Source organism: Lathamus discolor, chromosome 6 (genome assembly GCF_037157495.1).
Source record: "Lathamus discolor isolate bLatDis1 chromosome 6, bLatDis1.hap1, whole genome shotgun sequence".
Taxonomy (NCBI): domain Eukaryota; kingdom Metazoa; phylum Chordata; class Aves; order Psittaciformes; family Psittacidae; genus Lathamus; species Lathamus discolor.
In genome coordinates this window covers 39,717,463-39,741,210 of record NC_088889.1, presented here as the reverse complement: position 1 = coordinate 39,741,210, position 23,748 = coordinate 39,717,463, and the positions used below count along the sequence as shown (strand labels likewise).

Below are 23,748 nucleotides of genomic sequence, written 5' to 3'. Positions count from 1 at the left end.
CTAAGGACAAAACAGATTTTGTCCCATGTGTTTAAGAATTATTTCAAAGTTCTGCTAAACACAAATACGTGCTTAATATAGTTTATTTTCTGATGAAATGATTGTCAGGTACACATATGAAGTCAGTAGCAAACCCTGAGGGCTAACAGAATTCTTAATTCAGCTGTCTTTCAGTGATGGGCAATCAGTATCATTTAGATATTTCTGTTATGGTTACACATGTATAACTGCTTTATAATTAACCTCTTCCTGTGAGAGAATTTTTATTCACAGGTGTTTACAAAGTGGTCTCAGATGAATCACAGAAGCAGGAGCTTTGGTCATGCATCAGTTAAGGTAGGAAATGTAGACATCCAATGCTATCTGGAATGGACATTCCCAAATTTTACCATTGCTATCTACAAGATTTTCTATGACAATGAAAACTTATATCTAAGATTAAGAACAAGACTCTTCGCAAATTAAAAGAATTGCAAGAAAAAATATTAAGAAAAATAGTAAAACAGATGATGGCTAGCCCATCTATTTTTCGCGTACTGACTACACAATTTTATCTGAATTCAGATTTTATACAATTCTCACGTAGACTTGTAGAAATGCCTTTTATACACCTGTTGGCACAACACGTGCATATTACTTACATGACAGAATTATAGGTGCCTAAATTCTGCTTTCCATGTGGATTATCTTAAAACCTAGGGCAATCGTAATATTAAGAAGTGTGTAATTTAATATGTTGTCTTAAATGCAGGTTTAGGTAATATGCCAGAAAAGAATTAGAAAGGTAGCACAGAAGAACTTGGTAAATAATCTGTAATTTTGCAGGTACTAATGAATGTGGAACGAGTGTACTGTTTATATAGAGCCTATGGCACTGTAGACTATAATGATCACTCAGCAGGACAGAAGCAAATTTACATGCTATGCTCTGGAGGGCAATATAAGGTCCATTCAGAATTAAAAGACTTACCTGGCACAGAAGGAAGCAAGGAAGATCTAAGCAGCAGCAGCTTATACTGGGAAAAGATCCTGGATTTCTTTTTTTGAAAAATATTTGTCTAATCTAAGCAATAAGAGTCAGGATCTGCATACTTTGGGTAGTTTCCATTCAAATTTCCTCTTTTCCTCGGCTGAAAACTAAATATTATTGATTACATAAACCCAAAAGAATACATTTCAGTTTTTAGACTATTTTATGTTGTAACCTTTCACATCTACTTGTGGATTTTTTTTTTATTCATCTTTTCCTGTCTTTGTGTCATCTTTTGGTATGGCACTCTCCTCTTTTTGCTTCTTTAACTACCACAGTTTCCCAGATCCCTTCTATGTGAAATACCTGCTAATAATGCATTTCATATACAAGGTTTCTCAGCATTATCTCAACAAACTATACAAATTTCAGTGTATTTCTTCTATTTCTTCTGACTGAGCATACTCATTTTCCTTTTTATATCTGATTTAGGTCATCTCACTGGTAACACAAAGGAGAGCACTAACATTAAAAAAAAACAGTAGGAAGGTTAAATCTTTATATAGTACTACCGTAGCTTGAGTATGAAAATGAGGGCTGTATAGCAATCACAGTTTGAACTTGAGGGGATTAAATATCACTTAAAAATAAGCATATATATTTCAGCAGCACATATTATGAAATATGTTATAGTAGGATGATAGTCTATCATCTCCCAGAAGCAGGATATCTATTGTGTCATTTGAAACTGGTGTTGCTATACCTAGTAGCTAAACACAGTAGCTAGGTAAGTAAACAGTTCTACAGAATTTTTATAGATGTGGCTAGAATTAACATTTTAGTAACCCCTACTTGGCTTTAAACTGTTGTACATACAAGGCTAGTAGCAAACAAAGCTAACACTTGTACGACTTATAACTTAAAACAGTGTCTGATTTTCATATGTACTAGGTTTACTTATATCCTGGAATATAAAAAGGACATTAACTGTCTTTATGTCACCAGAAATGATTTTAATGAATTATAAATTCTTTGGACACTATCTGAACTTCCAAAAAAATTTGCAAACAGCATGAAGCAGAATTCAGGCTTTGGCTATGTCCTCTGTAATTTTTCAATTCTATCTTCATTCCAGAGTACCTTCCAGAATAATACCAACAATCAAATAAAGCATAAAATCAGAGCACAGACTTAAAAATCTGGTATAGGAATTACTGGGATCATGAAGAAAAAACCCACAAGCTATCAGAAATACTATATGAATGTTTGTACAATCCAATCACATTTATGATTATTTCATGAGTAACCATCAGGTTCTGTGATTAACTCTCTGCATGCCTCCATTTTTAATGAAAACATTTGCACAGAACATAAACATGAAGACATAAAGTAAAAGTTATGGTAAAATTGCTATTTAGGTGCAAAATTCCACATAGTGAGAAATGAGGAACTGCATTTTAATGAAAGTCCTGGGTTCTGCTCCTTAAAAGAGAAAGAAAATTAAAGGCTTGATAAAAAGGCTACTTTCAGTTGACTTCAGAAGGATGTGAATCAGGCCCTTAAAGTAGCAACTCTCTTAGTACTGACTGCTAAATTTATAGCACTTTATTTTCTAAGCATAACAGCGTCCATTCATCACACTGCAGTAACAAAGCCGTAACTTGATATATGACAAATATTACAAGCTTAATGGCTGATGTCCATTACTGACGGGACCTGCTTACCATTTAGAAAAGATTGGCACTGAAGGATTACTGAGCAAACATAGCACCTGAAAAAACTTGCATGCCGGAGTCTGTCATCAGGTGTGTGATCGAGGGCATTATCCGAGAACGCTAGCTCTTATCTTCAGTTGGAAACTGCTGCAATTGCCAACAATTCTCAACAAAGAGCTTCCGTCATGGAAGGCTGATACAACGAGCCAGTCTGGTGCTGGTTTACCTTCCCAAGGCTTCATTCCTTTTTATGGATCACCTGAGACCAAGCAGCACACCAGTCTTTAATAGCTTAAATAGCAGGACAACCTAGCAAACTGATGACAATCAAGGGAAAACCAATCCTTTTTGGTAGAAAGACAAAATTCCAAGCATTCTCTCATGGTAACTTAGAAAGACCTACTTCTAAAACTGCATTGTCCCAAACAGGATGCTGAGGGAAACTTTCTTGCCACTGATTCCTAGCATTTTGCAATAACAGATAATTCTCCCTATAATAAACTGCTCACTAGTTATTTTTTCACATTTTACACCTCTATAATTCTTCTCAGGAATATATTAAATTGCCTTTTCCCCCCCTTTTTTAATGTAATGCTGGATAAAATTACTATTATAGAATGAAATTATAGTATGAAAACATACTGTTATTTTTCTTGTAATATTACAGCTTTGATAAATTAATTATTTGCAAATATTAACATGAGCTGTTGAAATACTGATGGACACATTTTCATTTTTCTCAAAATTGTGACATTTCCTTTGCACAGGATTTTTTAAAATGCAGCTGAAAGTTTTGTTTTCACATACAGAAATTTAGGTTTTCCTACAGAAAAACCTAAATTAGTTTTGATATTTTAATTAAATTACCCATTTCTTACAAAGATATGAAAAAAAGGAGATGAAATATTTTAATATGTTGTGACCCAATAGATGTAAGAATATCTGAATATTATGTAAGTATACTATTTTGTGTTATTAAAAGTAGAGGCACAATATGTGAGAATATATCTTAAAAAAAAGACTGAAATGATAATTAGTTAGTACTTTACTTTTATCCACAAAATGGATTTTTCTAAATCACAGTGGTAATCAAAAGAATAAATATTACCTATATACTAAATAGCAATTCATAATGGAGATAATATTTTCAAATAAAAGTGGTGTAAAAAATGAGCTCTTAAAATATTTAAGACTTTTTTTGATATTATAAAGGATTTTATAAAGAAAACTATTTGAATTTACATTTTTACTTCAAGACGTAAGTGGGATATTTAGTTTGCTGTAAAATAGGGATTTGCAAATAAAAGAATGCACATTGATCAAAATGTCTTTTGTTAAATTAGGATATAAATTGTTTTATGTTGGATTTAAATAATGAAAAAAAAAAGAGTTTTATTAAAAAATGTTGCAACAGTGAGTAATCTGAGCCCCTGACTAGATTAGGAGGCAACGGGAATGTTGAGGTATTTGTCCCTGCTATAGAGTTCAACTCCTACAAAGAACAGCAAATAGATGCATTGGGTTTGACTACCAAATTCCTATGATGCAGAGGTGTTTACTTATTATGTAAAATTCCACTTATCAGATTAAAATAAATCCTAAAACATCATTCTATACTCAAGATACCCAGTTTCTGATAGCTACAAAACAGCGTATATGCAAGTTCAGGCAACACCAAAATATGCAAAAATACACAATCATTGAAGGCAAGCTGCAAAAAAAGCATGGGAACTGATCTTGCATTTATAACTGGGGCCAGTGCTTCAGCTAGAGTTACTGCCCTGCACGTTACATGAAAGCTTCAGAAATTTACTACAAAGTGCCTATTGGCTTACTGTGAAAGAAGCTTTCTACGCTGGATAGACAATGCAACGGTACAGTTTATCTGTGCTTACGTGCATGCATTCCTGTAAGGAGATGCAGCGTGTCATACACACACTACATGATGTAGGCATTTTTCTAATTAAATAAAATGATTTTTATTGCATTAAAGTTAGTATTGTTATTCATAGGGTAAAGAACCAGAGAAGGCTGCAAGAAAAGTTACATAAGCAAAGAATGTGAAAACTAAAAATCAACCTCATATGTATACAGAATTTTATCTTCTCTGAAGAGGTAGATAGCATAACAGGCAAAATAAACTACTTATTCACAGTTTGATTCTGAGACTCATATAGAATGCAATGCGCCCTGAAACATGAGTTAGCATTATGCAGAAATATACTCTCATAAATATTGCCATGCTTGATGCTAATTCCTCATTTTATCTTGTTTTATTTAAGATGCATCCCACATAAAATCTATGTAACTGTTTAATGCTCATAGCTATTTACATTGCCTTTATATTTCAAGTTGTTGCAGTGCTTTAGAGGAATAGTTTCTTCTCCATGGTCAAGCACAAATATTCTCAACACCTAGCTTAGTAAATTTCTTTCAGAATGTGAAGCATGAGGTACAGGAAGACTTCAACTAGGGTAAAGAATATTTCAAAGAGAAGAGGATTTGGTAATGGTGTTAGAGATGAATGATCAGCATACCTAGCTGCAACTGCTGCAATGCAGCTCCAACACCCAACAAAAAGAAGCCTGTCAGGGATCGTCTTTCTAACAAAGGTGTATTTGAGAAGTTTCTAATATAATGCTATCTCTCTTCCAACGTTAAAAAAAACCAAACCCTAAAACAAACACAAAACAACAAAAAAAGTAATTTATTAAAAAAAAAAAAAAGTAAGTTGAGGATACCTGTATTTTCAGAGTATGGCATAATACAAAGTTGTTAGTAAATATATTATAAATAGCATATAATTAACCTACCCTGAAAACAAGAAAATGACAAGTATTGAAAAAATTATACCTATTCTCAAAGGTAGACACAGTCTTACTACATCTTCATAATTTACAGTTAAAATCATGAACAAATGTATATAATGTAAAGCTCAGTTATTTCTGAAGTGAAAATGTTTTATCACTAAAATGCAATACTTTATTTTGCACCTGCATTTTTTAGAGATTTAAAAATTTTAGGGCTATTTTAAAAATAGAGCAGAAATATGTAACTAAACAACTGAGGACAATAGTAATTAAAAGAGACAAAGATGTGTTTTCAGCTGTATCCAGTGAAGAAAATGAAATTAGATGAGGTAAGGACATGCAGATTAGAAAGGCATAATAGTGTCATTATAAGGAAGTATGAAATATGGTCTAAGTAATATGCTAAATGTATGTTGTCTGATTAGTTAGGACACGACATGAAAAAAATTATGAAGATTTTTTCTCTTGACCGCATCAAACTACAACTTACGAACTTTTACTTTAAAAAGAAAGCTTTTGATCTAAACCACTGTTGCTCATTTTCACGTGCATGCTTCCTTTAGCTTAAATAAAAACACTCTACTTTGCATTTTACGCTGTCTGCCAGGTATTTCCTGTGAACATCCATCTAAAATCTCTTGGTTCTAGTAACTAATGTCTATAAAGAAAAATCTGGCAAAACTGTAGTTCTGAGCTTCACGAGCAGCCATTTTAAACAGAAAGCTGGTTTCGTTGTGTTGACAATCACATTTTAAACTGATTCCTTCCAGATGAAAAGATGCTTTTTCAAACAATGTAATAAAAGTGTCAAGTCAGCTGTTCTAAGGACATAAAAGTGATTTATCTGTTCTCTGGTCACTGTTTTTTCCCTTGATATGGTGGAATTTTTCTTTTAAAGAACAGTTTAACAATTAATGGCTACTAGAAGAAGTAGTTATGAAGGAGTAAATAACATTTTGCCTTTTAAAGAAACACAACACATAATTGCAATTAATTTTGCATCTCATGATGCATACACTATTGTGTTTATAAAATGTTAACAGTGAGATTTACATAACAGATAAATAGTTAATTCTGGCAGCTGTCTATTGACAATGTCATCATCAGATTTCAGAACTATTTCTTCCTTAAGAAAGAGGTTTCAGATAGATTTCAGATCCTTTTATCTGCTTGCAGCTGGGCATGAAACCCTTGCGCCAGCTCAGATTTGAGAGATCCCCCGCCCCCCCATCAGGGCTAGAACCAGTTTCTCACCTTTTAAATTCAATTCCAGAGACTCTAATGTTATTATGTATACACCATTTCAGAACATGCAAGTTGCGTAGGGACAGATCCGCCAAAAGCAGCATGATCCAAAAGTATGACTTAAGCTTAACTTAGGCACTTTGCCTTAATGGTAATTCATGAAATCCTTGCTCAGAGGATATGCAGCCCTGGCTGTGACGAATCGCAGAGGGGTCTTGGTTCCTGACCTGAAAGCTTCTCACTAGTTGAAAATTTTCATACAGCCCTGGGTGAGCCAAGGAAGCCGTGGAGAAGGGCAACACGTACAGGACACCGTGTGTGAGCTGTTCCCAGCCTTCTAACTCTAGATGGCTCTCGGCTCAGCAGCTTGGCTGCCTGCGTGCTCTGCACAGCAGGGACTGCACCTAAAGGCACAGGAGGTTTTGGGGCTCAAATGCAGCATCGCACTGCTGTCTAAAGCAGGGTGAATGGTGCCAGGCAGAAATGCCCCCATCAGGGCCCCAGGTGCAAATCTCTGTATGGAGCATTGGTGAATGTCACTGTCATTGCTCTAAAATACTGCAGCACCTCACGATGAACCAATTACTAAAGCGGGAGAAATTGATGGCCATTTTCCTGGACTAACAATTTCAGCAGATATGCTCTTCACATTCAGAGAACATAAACACATTCAGAGAAGCCAATGGTACAGCATATTATGATACTTTCCATACACTAGACTAAAAGGAAGTGTTTGAGAAGCATGATTATTACATTGATTTAAACAAGATGTTTGAAGCCAACAGGAGCCTGATGTGATAAAATGATAAATATTCTTGCATGCTAAAATCATAAGGACTAAAAATTCAAGTTCTGCTTATCTTTCCCTAATGAAGGTAGATACATAAAAATGGACTGTAAACAATATTTCTTATTATTATTGTAAGTATAAACATCTTATAATGCAATCATACAATTCCAAACTGAGGCCTATAGGAGCTATTGCTATGAAGGCTAATACTATAATGAGTTCTATTTACATTATATTAGTAGAAAATAGAGACAGTAAAGAAATCATAACTTTAAGATTAAAACGTTCTGATTATGAAAATATTTGAAATTTTAAAAAATGTAACTTGGGCCTCATAAAATACAGAATACTTACCCAATGTGAATGGGTGTGCCTTCAGTGGCCTTAGCAAACAATGATGACTAACACCAGCTAAGGTCTGGCCTGTTTACTTCTAAGGTGCTTATAAGATTTATGTGATTTTCTTGTGTTTAGTTCCTATGGGAAATAAATGAGTGTATCATCTTTAAAACATGATTCTCAAAAGTTATTCTCTATGAGTGTCCTTGTTTACTGTGTTGCCATATGTACTAGACCAAATTTTGCAAGTAAAATGTGTGTCCATCACTAATAAAAACGTGGTTAGCCAAACACTACCCTTGGTTACACCAGTACAACCTCGTTGTATTTCAGAGCTGCGCACATAAAACTGGAAATAGAAGTTTTTCACATTCCAGAGCCATTTCTTATGTTTTCAAGTGTTAACACATGAAGATGGGGGTAGGGAACCTCTAGTCAGGAACAGAGAATTCCTGCCTGAAAGGGATGATGAAAACCTCATGACGGTAACATCATTGTAAATACTCCTATCTGGAGTCTGCACAGCTCACTGAACAGGGAGCTTTAGGCTTAAAAATACTACTACCTCCATGCATTCTCCCAGACAAGCTCCTTCACAATTAGGAGCCTGTATCAAAGAATGCAATTCTATGTACATGTTTCTCAGAGCTTTGACGTTAACATGCTACCATGGGGCAAACAAATGACATGGTATCAGGCTGCTCTGTGAGAGCCACCTGTGTGCATGCTCCAGTCCAGATCTACCTGTCTTCCTGGCACTTTACTCCTCAGTATCCCTATCTGTACCAATGTACAATATAACTCAATGTACCATTGAGATAATGGTGCTTCCTTCTTTTGTGAAGTGTTTTGAGATCCATAGGTTAAAATGGCCAGTATCATCTTTGTGTCATGACTGACTAGCGCTGCAAAAGCATCCAATCATTTGGGATTGTTGGCAAAACTTCACTGCATTATGAACTGGTTACTTTTTATCTACTTAGAGACTAAAAGAATGCATTAATATTTTATAAATAGGCATGCATACACATATGTACATGCATTTTGAAATGTAATGAGGCATCAGAATTTCCTGAGATTTTTGTCAGCTTTATTGGGAAATGAGACAAAATTGAACCATTAAATTTGAATGTTTATTTCAAAAAGGAAGCAGAACGCGCATCAACTTCATACAGATACATGAAAGACACCTCTTTTGTGGCCATATTTGATCTAAACCCTTGCGAGCATAATATAAATCACAACTTATTATCAGGCAAATATTGTCAGTCAATTTTTTTGCCTTCCTCTTCTCTAATATTGAAAGCAAGTCTTAACAATGATTTTACTCAAGACTGTACCATCACTTAAATTCTATGGCTCAGCACCCATTCAGAGTAAGAACAAAAATGATGGTTTTAAGACACAGGTTCAAACAAACTATAGACAATGAAACTGAATGAAAACCAGTAAGATCAGATATTGTACGTAGGAGTACGCAGAGTAAGATATGGGGTAAAGTGAGAGTAGGTGCCACAAGAACAGTTACAGGGAAAGCAGATCTATTACTTTGCATAGATTATGAATCATAAAATCATAGAATGCTTAGGATTGGAAAGAACCTTAAGATCATCTAGTTCCAACCCCCTCATCTAGTTCCATCCCTATGAAGATGGAGCACTTGCTAACTACCTGGAGGAAATTCTGAAATTCTTTTATTGTGGGGTACCTGAAGTCTATGCTAAGGCATCTTTTCTCTTTTTACTGCAGATCTATAAGTGCAGGTTGGTCTCTACTAAGAAACAAGATTCTTGAAAGTAGCCAGCAAGCATGGATCCAAGTTCACTTCTGCTCCTCCTGGTCTGAAGTGCTAATAACAAACCAAAGAGGGGGGCAGATAGCTGTGGGGGGAAATAACATCTTAATCTGCTACTTCTGCTTGTTCAGAGTACTTAAAGCAGAGCCTAAAGTCTGGTCTTTTGATACCACAGGAATTTATGGCTCCAGAAAATGGAAATGGATCGCCACTTCATAACTGCTGGCAGGGAAAAGGGATTTTTGGCATGACTGACCATGTCACACTTCCCTGGTCGGCAATTTCATTGACGGATTCAGGCGCAAGGTAGCCAAGTATTTGTATCTTGTATAACACTTGGCAGCCTTTTGATAGGTCTCAGCCCAGCTGGAGGAGCATACATCCAGCTGGGCCCCTGGAACAGGCGGTGATTGCTGGTGAGTGTGAGAGGCTGGTGCTTGTCTGCAGGGCTGGCAATCCTGCAAATCTCCTTCCCTGACCTGTTGGCAACTAGAAGCAGCAGTGTATCACCTACAGCTAGGCCTCAAGAGCCCTGCTGTAGTCTCTCAAGAACTTGTTACCACAACAAAGAGTTGATGGATGTAGGCAGGACAAAGGAGAGTGCTAGCAAATTCCTTAATTGATGAACATTGATCTCACGTAAACCAGGAATGCTCCAGCTTCTGCATGTTTGCTGACAACTCTGTGCTCATCCAGCTCCTGCTTAGTCTTGGCTGTTCTCCCACCTGCTCCACCCATAGCTGACAAGTTTTGTGTAGCTTTATAACCTAATCCCTCTAACGTATGAGTCAAGGCACTGCTTATTAAAAAAAAGGTGTGTGGTCATACAGACAATTATAGGTACAAGAGAGTGGTAAGGTGGTGCTGAGAACAAGACAGGAATAATTATTAAGCTATAGTGCTGTGCAAACATGGAGGTAATTGCTCCTTCCCAAACCAAGTTCAACATAATCATATAACTCAGTAGAAGTAACGAAGTCTCAAGTGATCAATGACAACTGTGTTTTGCACTTTTCCAGGACCATCTAGTACTAAGGAAGGCTAACAGCACTTTAAACTGTAACTTATTCAAGTGCTGAGTTACAAAACTGGAAACCGGGATATTACTGCCCTTTCTATTTCAGGCAAGTTAACTAATGAATGGAGAAAGTAACAGGTTTCTTAACTGTGTACCAAAAAAAGCCAACTGTAACCCAGAACATTTACTGTTAAAATTATGAGCCCATGAAAATCCAAGTTTATAAGAACAAAGTTGTTTATAGACTCGAAATAACAGCATCCATCACTTTAATGCTGTAACTCCAAATTAAGACAGTGCAGATGGGCATAATTTTCCATTCTTAATATGAGACACAACACCACGTGTCCTTAATATAAATGCAACATATACATTCAGCTAGACCATTTGTTTATTCTTACATTTCATATTCAAACCAAAGTCATTATCAAAGAAAAAGTGAGTGAATACAAACACAGTAAAGATGATGATGATACAAATATCAGTCATTTAACATAACCTAACTTCTTATTTTTAGTATCTAAAAAGAATGAAAAGTTTTCTTTATCAATGGTTTCAGTTAATCCCGTACCCGAACGTTTTCCCCAGTAAACATCAGATTATTTTTATGTTGGCTGTAAAGCTGTCACTCCTCAATAAACAGATATGCTCCTGGTGGGTTCACCTCTGTTGTCAAAGATCTGTCAGTTCATGCATCATCTCATAAATGAAACCAGAGAACCTCTGATGCATGGCTCCTAGCAAATCCAGCTGAGCAGAGCTTGCTCACCACCGAAAGATTCACACCGCTGCAGCCCCTGTGCAATTGGCAGCAACTGGATGCTCCCAACACAAGTTCACAAAAGCCTTCAAGTTAATACTCCTGCCTCGCTTTAACAGAAAGCTCTGTGACCTTTAATGCTCTGCTCAACTGAACCTTCCTTTAGTGAGTCTCAATTAAATTTTATGTTTTGTGGCTCCCATTTTCTTGTAAGACAAGAAAAGAGTGCAAGGAATGGATCTTTCTTTGAAGAATTTAATTCCCTGTGGAGAAAGTTTATTTCCATCTGAAGAGCCACTCAAAGTCTGGGGGAAGGGTGCTTTTTTTTTTTTTCCTGTGTTTTTTTTTTTTTTTGTTGTTGTTGGTTTTTTTTAATTTTGGTTAAGAAATTTCTAACGATTTTTTAAAAAATTTGTAAAGATAAAGGAGTCTTCAGATTCTTTGAAAAGGACAGTGTTCTGTTAGCGGTTACACTGGAAATATTTCCTCTGTCCTTTTTATCATAATGAACAGAAAATCAGAGGGACAGTTAAAGAAATCCTGGCCACTTTCTGTGATGAGGAAGCTTTCCATGAAATTATCTGATTGCTACAGTTACACTGTCGTAATGTAAAACTGGTTAATTTTCAATAAAAGGCATTGCAGCAAATGGAACATTTGCATATGTATTTGTAAAATTAAGTCCTTCCCAGGCTGATTCTGCATACTTAACCTCAACATAACAAGGTCAAAAAGTTAGGAAGTGTCTTGTCTGAGCCGTGCTCTGACATTTTAGCTCACCGTAGTTGCTGCTATTGAAAATGCAAGTACAAATGAGCATAAGCACTATTCCCAAACATAAACATTTTCAGGAGCAGATCATCAGTAACATTTCTTTTCCCACTGTGTTCCTTTATTTAATTAGTTTCTTCTGTAGTCAACTTAACATAAAATCACATATGCCAGTAGGGAATTCTGAGTGCTAGAGAGAGGTGCCGAGAGTCTTTTATAGTCAGTGTACACTGAATTAGATGTTTCAGAACATCAGTCTAAAAATGCCACACACTAATGGGGCTATTTTATATTGCCAACATGAAATAAATATGGGGCATGAATGAATTTCTTATACTTTTCTCCCAGATTTATACACCTGAATCTGAACGCCTCATAAATCGCTGTTGTTTCCTTGTTATCTAAATGTGAAGCCCTTTCTTTGTGCTCTCTTCTGCATATTTTTGTGGTCACTCAAGGACGGGGTTATCAGGATTCAAGGTTTCCATTAACTAAAACACTTCACAGTCACCTCTCTCACTGCCTTCACAAGTGTCATAATCACCATGCTCCAGAAACCAGACAACTTGCATAGATGGGAATGCAAGACTTGTGGAGTCAAACAGGTTTTTCAGGATTAGGTATTATTTTTTTTTTTAATTTTTAGATGAAATTTAAGATTATACTGTATCTGAGATTCTTTGTCTCCTTTCTCCCTAGTGCTTACCGCTGATGACTGTTTCAATGTGACCGTCTGCCTTTGTCTAACTTCCTGGGGAAAACAAAGTATTCATAGAATTTGCTTTTTGTTTAGGTCAAACTCCATTTGCTACAGGCAAGTAAAACTCTGTATTAGCTCTAGCCTGAAAGAAATCTAGTTTAACCCACTGCTAAATTATGACTTAAATCTGTAATAATTTCATGCAATCATCTTTTCTGGCTTACAGAATCAAGCCTTGATATAAATAGAAAAAAATATTCATGTTTATACCAGTGAGCTTGGGTAAGATACATGGCATTTTCATGCTCACTGACATAAATATTGAAACTAATTCTGTATTTAAAAATAGATTGCCATGATTGTAAATGTTAATACTTTTCTTCTGTAAAAATCTAGTTTTCTTTCAAAAATCCATGAAAATTGACATATACTCAGCTTTGAAAACACCAGAAGCTACTTCAGCATTTCAAACCACCCAGTTCTATATCTACATACTTATGCAGAGTAGCTTAGCTAAACTCACTGCAAGAAACAAAACAGGTCTAGTTCTTAATTTTTACTGCTTGTCTCACTTCCGTTTTTTCAGTACAGCTTGTGGACACAAGAAGTCTGTGCCTCACTGCACCTATGCTGCCTCCAAATGTGGTATCTATGCAACTATATATAAGAACAGTTTCATTTTGATGAATATATGGATAAAAAATGGGTTGCTAATATATTTACAAAGTCCTCATGGAAAGCCTGCCAGCTGCTCAAAGCTGAGATCTACTAATTAGAGTTACCTTGATTAAAGCCTAGCTCCCAAAGAGCTCCTGTGGATAACAGGCTTAACTTTAAGCATATGATCAGTCCCATTACATTCAATGGCTTTAACTGGACTGACTGGTCATAAAATTAAGCATGCATTTAAATGCCTTTGTGGATCAGAACCTAAGTCTGTTACAGGAGCTCAGGCTTAGAGCAGTGGTACCTTCTGAAGCCAGTATGATTCAGGTGACTAAGGACCATAAATCCTTTCCCATATTCTGTCAAACTGAAAAGCTGTGGAATTTTGCCTACTGGGAACACCAGTTCATTATGGCTTGGATACCAGTACTTCACGGAACTGGTAATAGCTCAGGCTAAGCCAGTTCAGAAAATCAGGACAAGAAGATACAAAAGCCTAGATACTACAATGCACTACACCGACACAGACATCCTGCTCCCAGAACTGAAGCAGTGCTTGCCCCAGCTCTATGGAGCTGTGCCTCCTGGTTTTTAAACATACCCTAATAGCAAAATTTGGTATTGTGAGTATAAGTAATGCTAAGACTTTTCAAATTGTGCTCGTTATGTAAGACAACATGTTTGCCAAATTCTGGCGATTGCAAAAAAGGGGTGGAAAATAAAGAGGATTTAATGTCTGGAAAACGGGTAATTAAAAAAGGTCACATAAAATTGACAATTTTAAAAACATATACTCTTACCCTTCTCGTTGGAAAATAGTCCTAAAACAGTCCCCCAGGCTCTTGTAACCGGTTGGATCAGTTTTCCCTCTTTGAATTTGGAACCTAAAAGAAATACAATTTACATCACAGCATGAGAAGTCAGGGATTTTAAGTCACTTTCAACTTTCCAATTATTATATAAAAGGAATTTTAAAGGGTTTGTTTTTACGTATCTGATTCATTATTATATACTGTTCCTGATATACTTATTAACACTGTTTTCATAAAAGTGCTAAACTAAGGAAAAAAGAGCTTTGGTAGTAACTTTTTTTTTGTAGTTTATGGAACTCACAGTATAGCTATCACCTTTGACATTTACACCTCTTTCTAGTTGTTTGAAAAATAAGCTGTTAACCCTGTGCCTGATCCAAAGCCCATTGAAACTAATGGGAGCCTTTGAGTCAAACCCCGTTTTTGAAAATCTGAAATGGATACCATCGTGTGTTTCACTATGAAATGAATCCACTGTGCAGTTTACTCTTTTTTTTTATATCTGACACAATTACAATAGAAATCAGCCAGAGACATGACCAGAAATTAAAGCACCATTCAATTTTCATAATTTAATAATAAGATGAACAATACAAGCAAGCAATGAATTATTTTAATTAAAACCTCGTTTTCTCTATTCACATTTTGACAACAATAATATTTCAACAGGAAGCTTGTGGCCCTGAAAGGAAAATCAAAATTATGATTTAAGATTGTAAACATCTTATTATTTATGATTTATGGATAGCAACAGTAGTTTAACAGTCTACATTTATTTTATTAAGTATTTCAGTTAGATTACCCTATTTCTTGCAGTTTCAAAATTGCTGCCAACACATTAAACTAAACAGTGTGGAGAAATTTCGAATACATTTTAGCAATAATTCTTCTTGAACTGCTAATTACTATATAGCACTTAAAAAAGAGGAAGAATATTGATGTTAGCAATTCCAGTCTACAACAGCCCAGTATCAGGCAACCACTAAGTTGGCTTTATCACCAAGTACAATACTAATTCTGCAATACACAGTGTTCAACAGATTCAAGGAATAGCTGTCATTATAGTCAAGTGTGTCAGATACCACAGATATATTGCTGTCTGAGAAACATCTATTGTTACTTATTCTAATCATGATACTAAGTCTCATTAATATGTAACAAATTAAGATATTTTTAACTCAATGTTAAACAGCCATGTTCTGTCCTCAACAGAATGCAGGAAGGTCAAATCAAGGTTTGTACTGTGACAAAAGCATTCATTGTTTTGAACAATTGTTTTGAGTATTTCCTAAGCAGGGTTCTGTGCTAGCCTGTACAACATTTTACTTGCTTTGAGAAAAAACTTCCAGTGATGTAATACAATTCTTTGGGCAATTATGAAGGCAAGCCCACACCATTTTTGAAAACAGTTAGAAGGAAACACTGAGCCTCTCCATAGTCCTAATAAAAGTAGTTCAGGCACATCTGGGATCTCTATCTGGGGTAACCTCTTTTATTAGCACAAGAACTTGCTGCCAAGTTGGCAGAGAGAAGAATGCGGTTCAATAGGCTTACACTCAAATAAGAGCTGATGCATAACATTTTGTCTGAAAAGAACCCTTGGGAAGGCTAATAGTTGAAAAAATTGCCTCAATGCCATCACATAAAATCCAACAGTAATATCAGCTACAGAAGCTTTTAGATTGTGGCAATCAAGCAATCAAAATTATAACAGAAAGTAGATTCTGTGTACATTTTCATATATTCAAGACTTGATTATTTATACGTCTCAGTTCCAAACCCCAAATGTCTTTCTTTTCTTAAAGAAGTGTTGGAAACACTCACCAGTAAATAACTTCTTCCAAGTATTTAAAAAAATAAAGCTTTCTTAACCCAAACTTTTTCCCCTAAATTTCAAGATTTGGCCCACTTGTAAACTCAGAATAAAGCACCACTGTTTCTAAACCATCCTCTGAATAATGCACCTTCCTTCTCTTTCACCCTGCAAATGCTCAAGCATGTCCTGCTAGCATGTGTATAAGGTTCCCCACTAAGTAGTGCTTGCAGAACTGTTTCTAGAACTGGGACTTTAATGTCAGACTCACTGTGGATCTCAACAACACGGTGAACACACTTATACAATTTTGTTTTACAGTTAACACAGTGTTGACTTCTCAATGAAATGTATATGATTTAATAAAAATGTATCTTTGATAGCAATAGTAATAATCATAGCAGAAGAAATGCAGTATGAATTTATGTGTATCAGATGAAGGATAACTTCTTGCTAAAGAAGTTAAATCAAAGAAGTTTTACGTCTATTTTATTTTTTTGTTTTAGTAGATAAGACCTTAGTATTAAATGAGTCCATTTGTAACACTGGGTCACACAAATAACATATTCCTTCCTTTAGGGTTTTTGGATCCATTCCTTCCCTAGTAAATCTTTTTTATAGCTTTAACAGCAATCCTAAAATACATGCCAATTATGTGCTTCAACCTAGATCTGCGAATTGGGTTCTTTGATTCAGAATTGCTTGCCTCAATAAAATCATGCGTAACTTTTTAATGAACTAACTAATTCATCACCAGCAGTTGTTGAAGAAGCTCAGAGAAGAGCTGAAAAAATGTTTGTTTGTTTTTCTGGAGGCAGCAGCAACCTGTATTAGTAATCTCAATAATACAGAAGAGTGAAAACATTCACTTCAAAAACAACCTGGCCTGGTTTTAATGATTGTTTAGAGGAATGAACACAACTGGGGGATACATAATGGCTTTTTCTGCCTCAAATCTGTTCCATTCTGAAAGCATTATAAAATCACTGAATTTCATGCATTTTTGAAAGCTGGATGCCTGCCTTGTATGTTATTAGCTTTGCTAGAACAAAAAAGATTAATTCTCCTAAAAGTAAAATTGAAGCATTAACTTTTGATCTAATTCACTATTTTGAAGTCTGCATGAAGAATGTGCAGGTAATGTTCAGAAACACTCTGAACACACATATGGGTAGAAAGGCTTTTCCAGGACTGGGATGAATGACCTGCTATTCACTACTAGCATATAACAGGTGCCAGAAAGTCACTGACAGAAGACACTCCAACATGTTATGTGTTTACCCTTAGGTTTATCACGCTAAAATTATCACCAGGCTAACTTTTCTCCTGTCCTATTTTCCTGCTTTTTGGCTTTCTGGCCAAAATGTTGTGGTACTGAGCACTGCCTCCCTGGGAATGCTCACAGAGCTGTTCACTTAGGCCCTCAGGTTACCCCTTCCTACCTAGGACTATCCCAGCACCTACTGCCTGCCTTCTCAGTTCTTCCTCACCATCCCCACCTCCAGCTCCCATGCCTTTGAGTACCTCACAGTCTCCCTTTCTGGCTCATAGCAGCAGCCCACAGGGCTTGGTCTTTGATGCCACCTTTGATTGAACAGTACTTTTACAGTATTTGATACAAAAGTGTCCTGATGCTGTTTAAGAAGAGAACATCAGTGTCCTTCCCAGAAGACGCGTGCCTGGAATTCCAAAAAGTGGAAATCATGCAAACAATTTGAAGTTTTGGGGTCTGTCCAAAAGTCAGTATCTTCACTGGAAACCCTGCATGATCTAAACCCAGAAAAATATTTTAACTTATCCACACAAATCAGCACTACAAGTACTACTTGTGAAATAAATAAACCTAAATTATTCTTATTTTGACAGCATGAGAGAGTGCATTTTTGTTTTTGGTTGTAACAGCCCTTGATCAATAACTTTCAATGGGCTCTGCCAGTCATCCTGCAATACAGATGACATCCAACAATACAGATGCTTGAGTCCTCTCATCAGTTCTCCAAACCACTTACCATTTAAGAAGAGATACATCATATTGTGGAGCAATGACTCTACATAAGCATATGTATCTGTTTCCAATGCCTAACTTCAGGGTTCTTGTTGGTTTTATAATAGCCAGTGCTTTATTCAGAATTTTACAAAGTCCTCAGTCCACAAGATGCTTTCCTATTGCAAGAGTCCTCTAAGTAGTCTTTTCTAATACAATCAATATCTACAGGAGAACAAGCACATGCACGTTACCAAATTCTCTCTCCGTCTATCAGTTGATACATTTTTTGCTCATGCTTGCTGAACATTTCATCAAAGTTGTCCTGTGGATGTCTGCCACTACAGCATTCAGGTATGTAATGTTTGAAGTTGGTTCACCACAATGAACCTAGCAATCCTCCCACTTGTATTTACTGATCTGGACAGAAGAAAGATTTCCAGCACATGCTGAAATTGCTTTAGTAATCTTGAAATCTAAGAGGAAGAAACCAGCATTTTCATATCTAGATTCAAGTAGATAGTGAGCAGTGAAATATCCAGCTATGTAGGACAACCGCAATGTGATGTGGTGCAGGCTAGGCGCACCAAATTCTTGCCAATGGTTTGCAAAGACTATATGCCCTCATGAGCAAATTCCAGAATGTCTTGCTGCTTTTATCAGTGCTGCTGACTAGTTCCTTAACCACAAAGTTCAGAGGAAAAGAAAAACACTGACTCAGAGAACCAGGCTTTATACCATGTTGCAGTGCTTGCCAACGAGTGGCAATCTTAGCTGTATTTTCCTTTTCTTCACATGTTTTACTAGGATTTTATCATATGTTCTACTTTAAATAAGGCTCCTAATATTTTCCTCCATGACTGGGACTTCTGCAATACCAAAGTAAATAATCTCAGGTACTGAGCTGTGTAGATGCTATAAAGAAGAGAGTTATGTGGTATAACAACAAAACAAAGTATCTGTGCAGTGTTAATTTTAAAACAACTTTTATATATATGTACAGCCTTTGGAAAACTGAAACCAACATTTAAGCCTTTTTTATACTTTCAGTAATTCCCATGATTCCAGACACTCCTAGCTGTAGATACAGCATAGGTTGATAAAAAATGTATAGTCTGAAACTTTTTACAAATACACATAATTTAACTATTCACATACTTATAATAAAAATTATAATTTAAAAAGGTTTTGATTTGCTAACTCGACCATTTATTCAGGTGTTACTACTATCCACTGATATTTAGATTTCACGCAAAACTTCTCAGAAAATATAATTTATTTCACTTGTATTTTCACTTTTTCGCTTAAGTTCTGTGAGTTGCTTATGTTACTTACAGGGTAATAACTAAATTGAGAGTATAATTCTGTTATTTATTTTAACAGTAAATCATATGAACTGTTGATGAACTGAATATTAGATTTCAAACAAAAAAACTAAATTATTTTAAGCCAAAGACATAAATTTTGATAGTGCAGGGATCATATTTTTAAGTCTTATAGTATTGCTATGATGATTATTTAACTGCAAAAAATGTGTAAGAATACAGAACAGGCAAAAGAACAGAACTTATTCCAAACATTCTCCAAAGTAGACATAAATTTGTCTCCATCTAATCACAGAATCTTTTAAATAGTTCTTATTTACTTCACAATTAATAAACCAGAATCATGGGTAGAGAAGTATTACTAAAAATTCTTCCAAAATTCATCTATATGAATTCCACTTTGTTGGAATTTATGATTCTTATTAGTTTATTTACTTGTTCCTCCTAGTTTTGTAGGAACATATTTTTTGAAGAAGAAAGAAAGGGATAGTAATAATGGAAATAATTGTAAAGATAAACCTCCAGAATATCTGCAGAGATGTCTTTTATGCAAGTTTGAACACCAGCTACCAGGTATGATGTTCAAATAAAAATTACCAAACACAAACTGACGAATTCTCACATTTGCTGAAGTATTTATCGAATACTGCAAGTCATAAATTTGTCCATTCCACATCTGACCCTCTGCCTTATTGCAGTCCTGATATGTTCTGTCCTCTCCCTAACTGACTGGTTATCCAGCAATTTGTAGCTTGCCTCTGACAAAAAATAAAGTAAAATCTCACTAAGTAGGGCAAAAGGAGGAAATATTAACACTGCATGAGAAAGAATTAAACACCTATGTCTGAGTAAAGAGTACATTCATAGTAAAGTTAGAGCTATATCGACAACAGATTTAGCAATCTAAAACTGCAGAATTTAGAGGGAAGAGATAGGCTACTCTGATAAAAATTTGAATCCAATAAGATCATCATATTTTGCCACATCCTTTTAGGATTTATCTAAACCCTCATTAAACAACTGATCTAAACTCTTGCAGCCTTGATGATGATAACTTCCCATGCATGGCTTATGCTGAGTTTAGGATTTTTTGAAAATACCTACCCTAAATGAACTGCATCATTGAATAGAGATACAGGAAAGTCCTAACCATGACAACATGGCTTAGGTATTTCACTGGTACTCTTGGTCATTTCTCTGAATGCGAGTCTTATTCTTAGACCAGACAAACGCGCACTAATCACAAAAAGAACTTCACCTTTCCTGTACTTCCTATTCCTTTTATAGATGACTTTCCACTATATCTTGCTTTTATATTTGAGCTAAAGAGCACATCATTTCATCAAAAAATATCAGTGGCAAAAAGAAAGCAGTACTATATATTCCAAGAGTATAATGAAGTGGTTCAGAATGAAAACTGTATTTTGTCAAGTAATAATGAAGACCTACTTTTTTCTCCTGCATCATTTTCCCATTATATGCATGCAACAAACACAGAGTAGCTATAATGTCAGAAAGAAATTTTCCTTTACACATAGTTTTAGAAGACAATATTCAGCAAAAATAAACTAGACCAGCAGCAGGTCAAATTAAACCATTCAACTTTCATGCAAATCTACTCTGGCAATTTGGCTAATGAATAACAAAAATAACTAGTCGTAGCAGTTACATACAAGTAATTTAATGCCTTCCTAAGAAAGAAATAAACAGAAACTAAGTTCAAACCATGAATATTGTTAATAATCTAATTCCATCAATGAGTGTGTGTGTGTGGAGGGGGCGTGCAAAGCAACAACAAAAAAATTAGTGAAAATGACCATTTTTTGATTCCACACTAAAAACTGTTCAGACAAACATCTTTATGATGTTGTGCAAGTTCTCTTTTACCACAAGGATGAAAATACTGAGAACATGTTCATAGCAAGGTGAAGATACAGAATGAGGTTCTGAGCTGGTGTCCTCCCTACCTATTGCACATGCAAGTGTTCCGATCTTCAATCCCCAGCCTCCAAGTCCTGTTAATGCTCTTGTGTTTCTGGGTCCCAGACGTAACTGGCAGCTGTGGGCTTCTATGAGCTCCTTGCAAATACCAGCCTTCCCTCTCAGTTATGGACCTGTAGACACCCCACATTATTATAAATATCTAGAATTTAGTTTATAATTTTATAATTGTCTAGAATAGAGATTACTTTAATGTCATTCCATCTACAAGCCCTGCCAGAGCAGGAACATCTCTGCTGCTCTCTCTGCTGGTATTGTGGATACAATTCTGTCCTTGAAACTTTTCTTTTGTTGCTGGATGCAAATTTTGAGCACAAGATCACAGCAATGATCATAAAGGGACATCTGTATTTGAAAATCACACAATATTTTGTGTGAAAGATCTCGCAATATATGCGATGTCATCTTAACAATCTTACGAAGGTAAGAAAGATCGATTGGGAATTGCTGACTGTAAAAGTAATAGGTAAATTTAAACTGTGTTTTTTTGTCTACAGCTTGTTGTGTAAAAAGCTTAGTTATGTTGGTGAAGGAATCAGCAGAAACCAGTAATGGTAAAACCAGCATTTTGTTTTTTACAGTCAGTTTATTTCTGAAGCCTCTTGCAATTTCTATTTCCTAAGTAAAAACAACCCTCCAAAATCTATGGATTTTTTTGCCCCTTATATAAACTGGACAAATCATTGAAAATGGCACCATAAGGAATAATTTTGTATTGTCACAGATCATGGAGTTATTTTTATGATTTTAAATATGGGTAGTCACTCGTGGCCTAATACATCAACAGAAGAAGTCTGGTTTTCATTAGTTTTGGATAAAATCCTGTATGTTTTCCTTCAAAACAGCTTATAGAGAAACAACAGACAAAGTGATGAGGAATATAAACTAATGACTAGCAGAGATTTCACAAGAAATCAGATATTGGATAATATTATATGAAGGCCCCAGTATCCGGTCTTGATTCAGGGAAAAATGAGAATGTGGTTTGGCGGATTTCAGTGTGCAACATGTGCCTGCTAAAACCCATCCAGTTCCTTATCTCAGTTTAACTTCTATTACAAAAATGGATATCCTCTCATGACCTCTCTCTTCTGGATTAGATGGACCTTTAGCCTAACCCTGTAGAGCCATTCTTGTGTCTTGTGACCTTACTGTAATCTATGAATCCAGTACTGAGTCTCTGCAAATTAGAGCCTTTGAAAAATTCAAATGTAAGTAAGTATGAAAATTTTATCTAAAAGTTAAATGATAGCAGACTAGAGGAATAATTTTGCTGCCTTTAAAAAGTAAGGGCATTCTCTATTACTTCTAAAAGATGCAAAGGCAAAACTCAATGCAGCTTTGTAAAACAAAACATGTATCTGATAAGCCACAGGAAAGTTTCAAATGAGTAATTATTACTGGTCATTACTTGACAACACCTGAAATACAAACAGCAATCATTGCTCTAAACCTCTTCCAGTTTGGGTAAATGTAATTAAGCTCTATAACCTGCAGGAGAAGTGACACTTTTTTCTTCAACAACTCCTACAGAAAGGGCCAAGTACTTCTACATAGTTTTCTCAAACAAAGCTTTGATTTCAGTTTCCCCTGTGGTAATCACACAGCACTTTTCAGTGAAAAGAGAAGGCAGGAAAATCATTGCGGCTTTCTGGCAAGAAGATTTTGGGGGAGGATTTTTTGGAAGGTTTTTCAATACTTTTCAGTATTCATTAGCATTTTAAGTTCTTTGATGAGATCAATCCCATCATAGCTTAGTGTATTCTGATTTTTTTTTTTTTTATTAAAATGATTTAGCACCAAAAATTTGCAAAGCACAACAAGATATACATTACACATGCTCCCTATGGTCAAAGTAGGAAAGATAACCAAAAATATCTTTTCTCCCAAAGGGAAGAAATGGTCAAATACAGAAATCCAAATTAATTTTTAGTGGAAAATAGCCAAAATCAAATTGTGAGTTGCTGAAAGAAGTGTTAGTTTTGAGTGTTCACCCAACCTCCTATGCTTGTGCTGGAAAAGACTTAAAAGGGAAACAATTTCATTAACATATTGTGGCTGAGGTTTTTAACATACTGGAAGGGATACAAACAGACTTACCCAACTGAAAAGTACAACTAAATACCCTGCACTTGAAAACCTTAACTCACTTGTCCTTTCTTATTAATAGACAAATCTTGTAAATGACTAATAGCTAATATACAGCACATGGACATTACCTGTAATGCATAAGC

At 35.6% G+C, this 23,748-nt stretch overlaps 1 protein-coding gene across 3 annotated transcripts in view; it reads right to left on the bottom strand.

Moving 5' to 3' along the window:
• The window catches only part of SLC25A21 (solute carrier family 25 member 21), a 250,472-nt gene that overhangs the window by 50,794 nt on the left and 175,930 nt on the right, over positions 1–23,748 (bottom strand). For all 3 annotated transcript variants that reach the window (XM_065686258.1, XM_065686259.1, XM_065686260.1), the window contains one exon: positions 14,380–14,463. In XM_065686258.1, the coding sequence (XP_065542330.1) occupies positions 14,380–14,463 (84 nt within the window). The remainder of the gene's footprint in view (positions 1–14,379; positions 14,464–23,748) is intronic.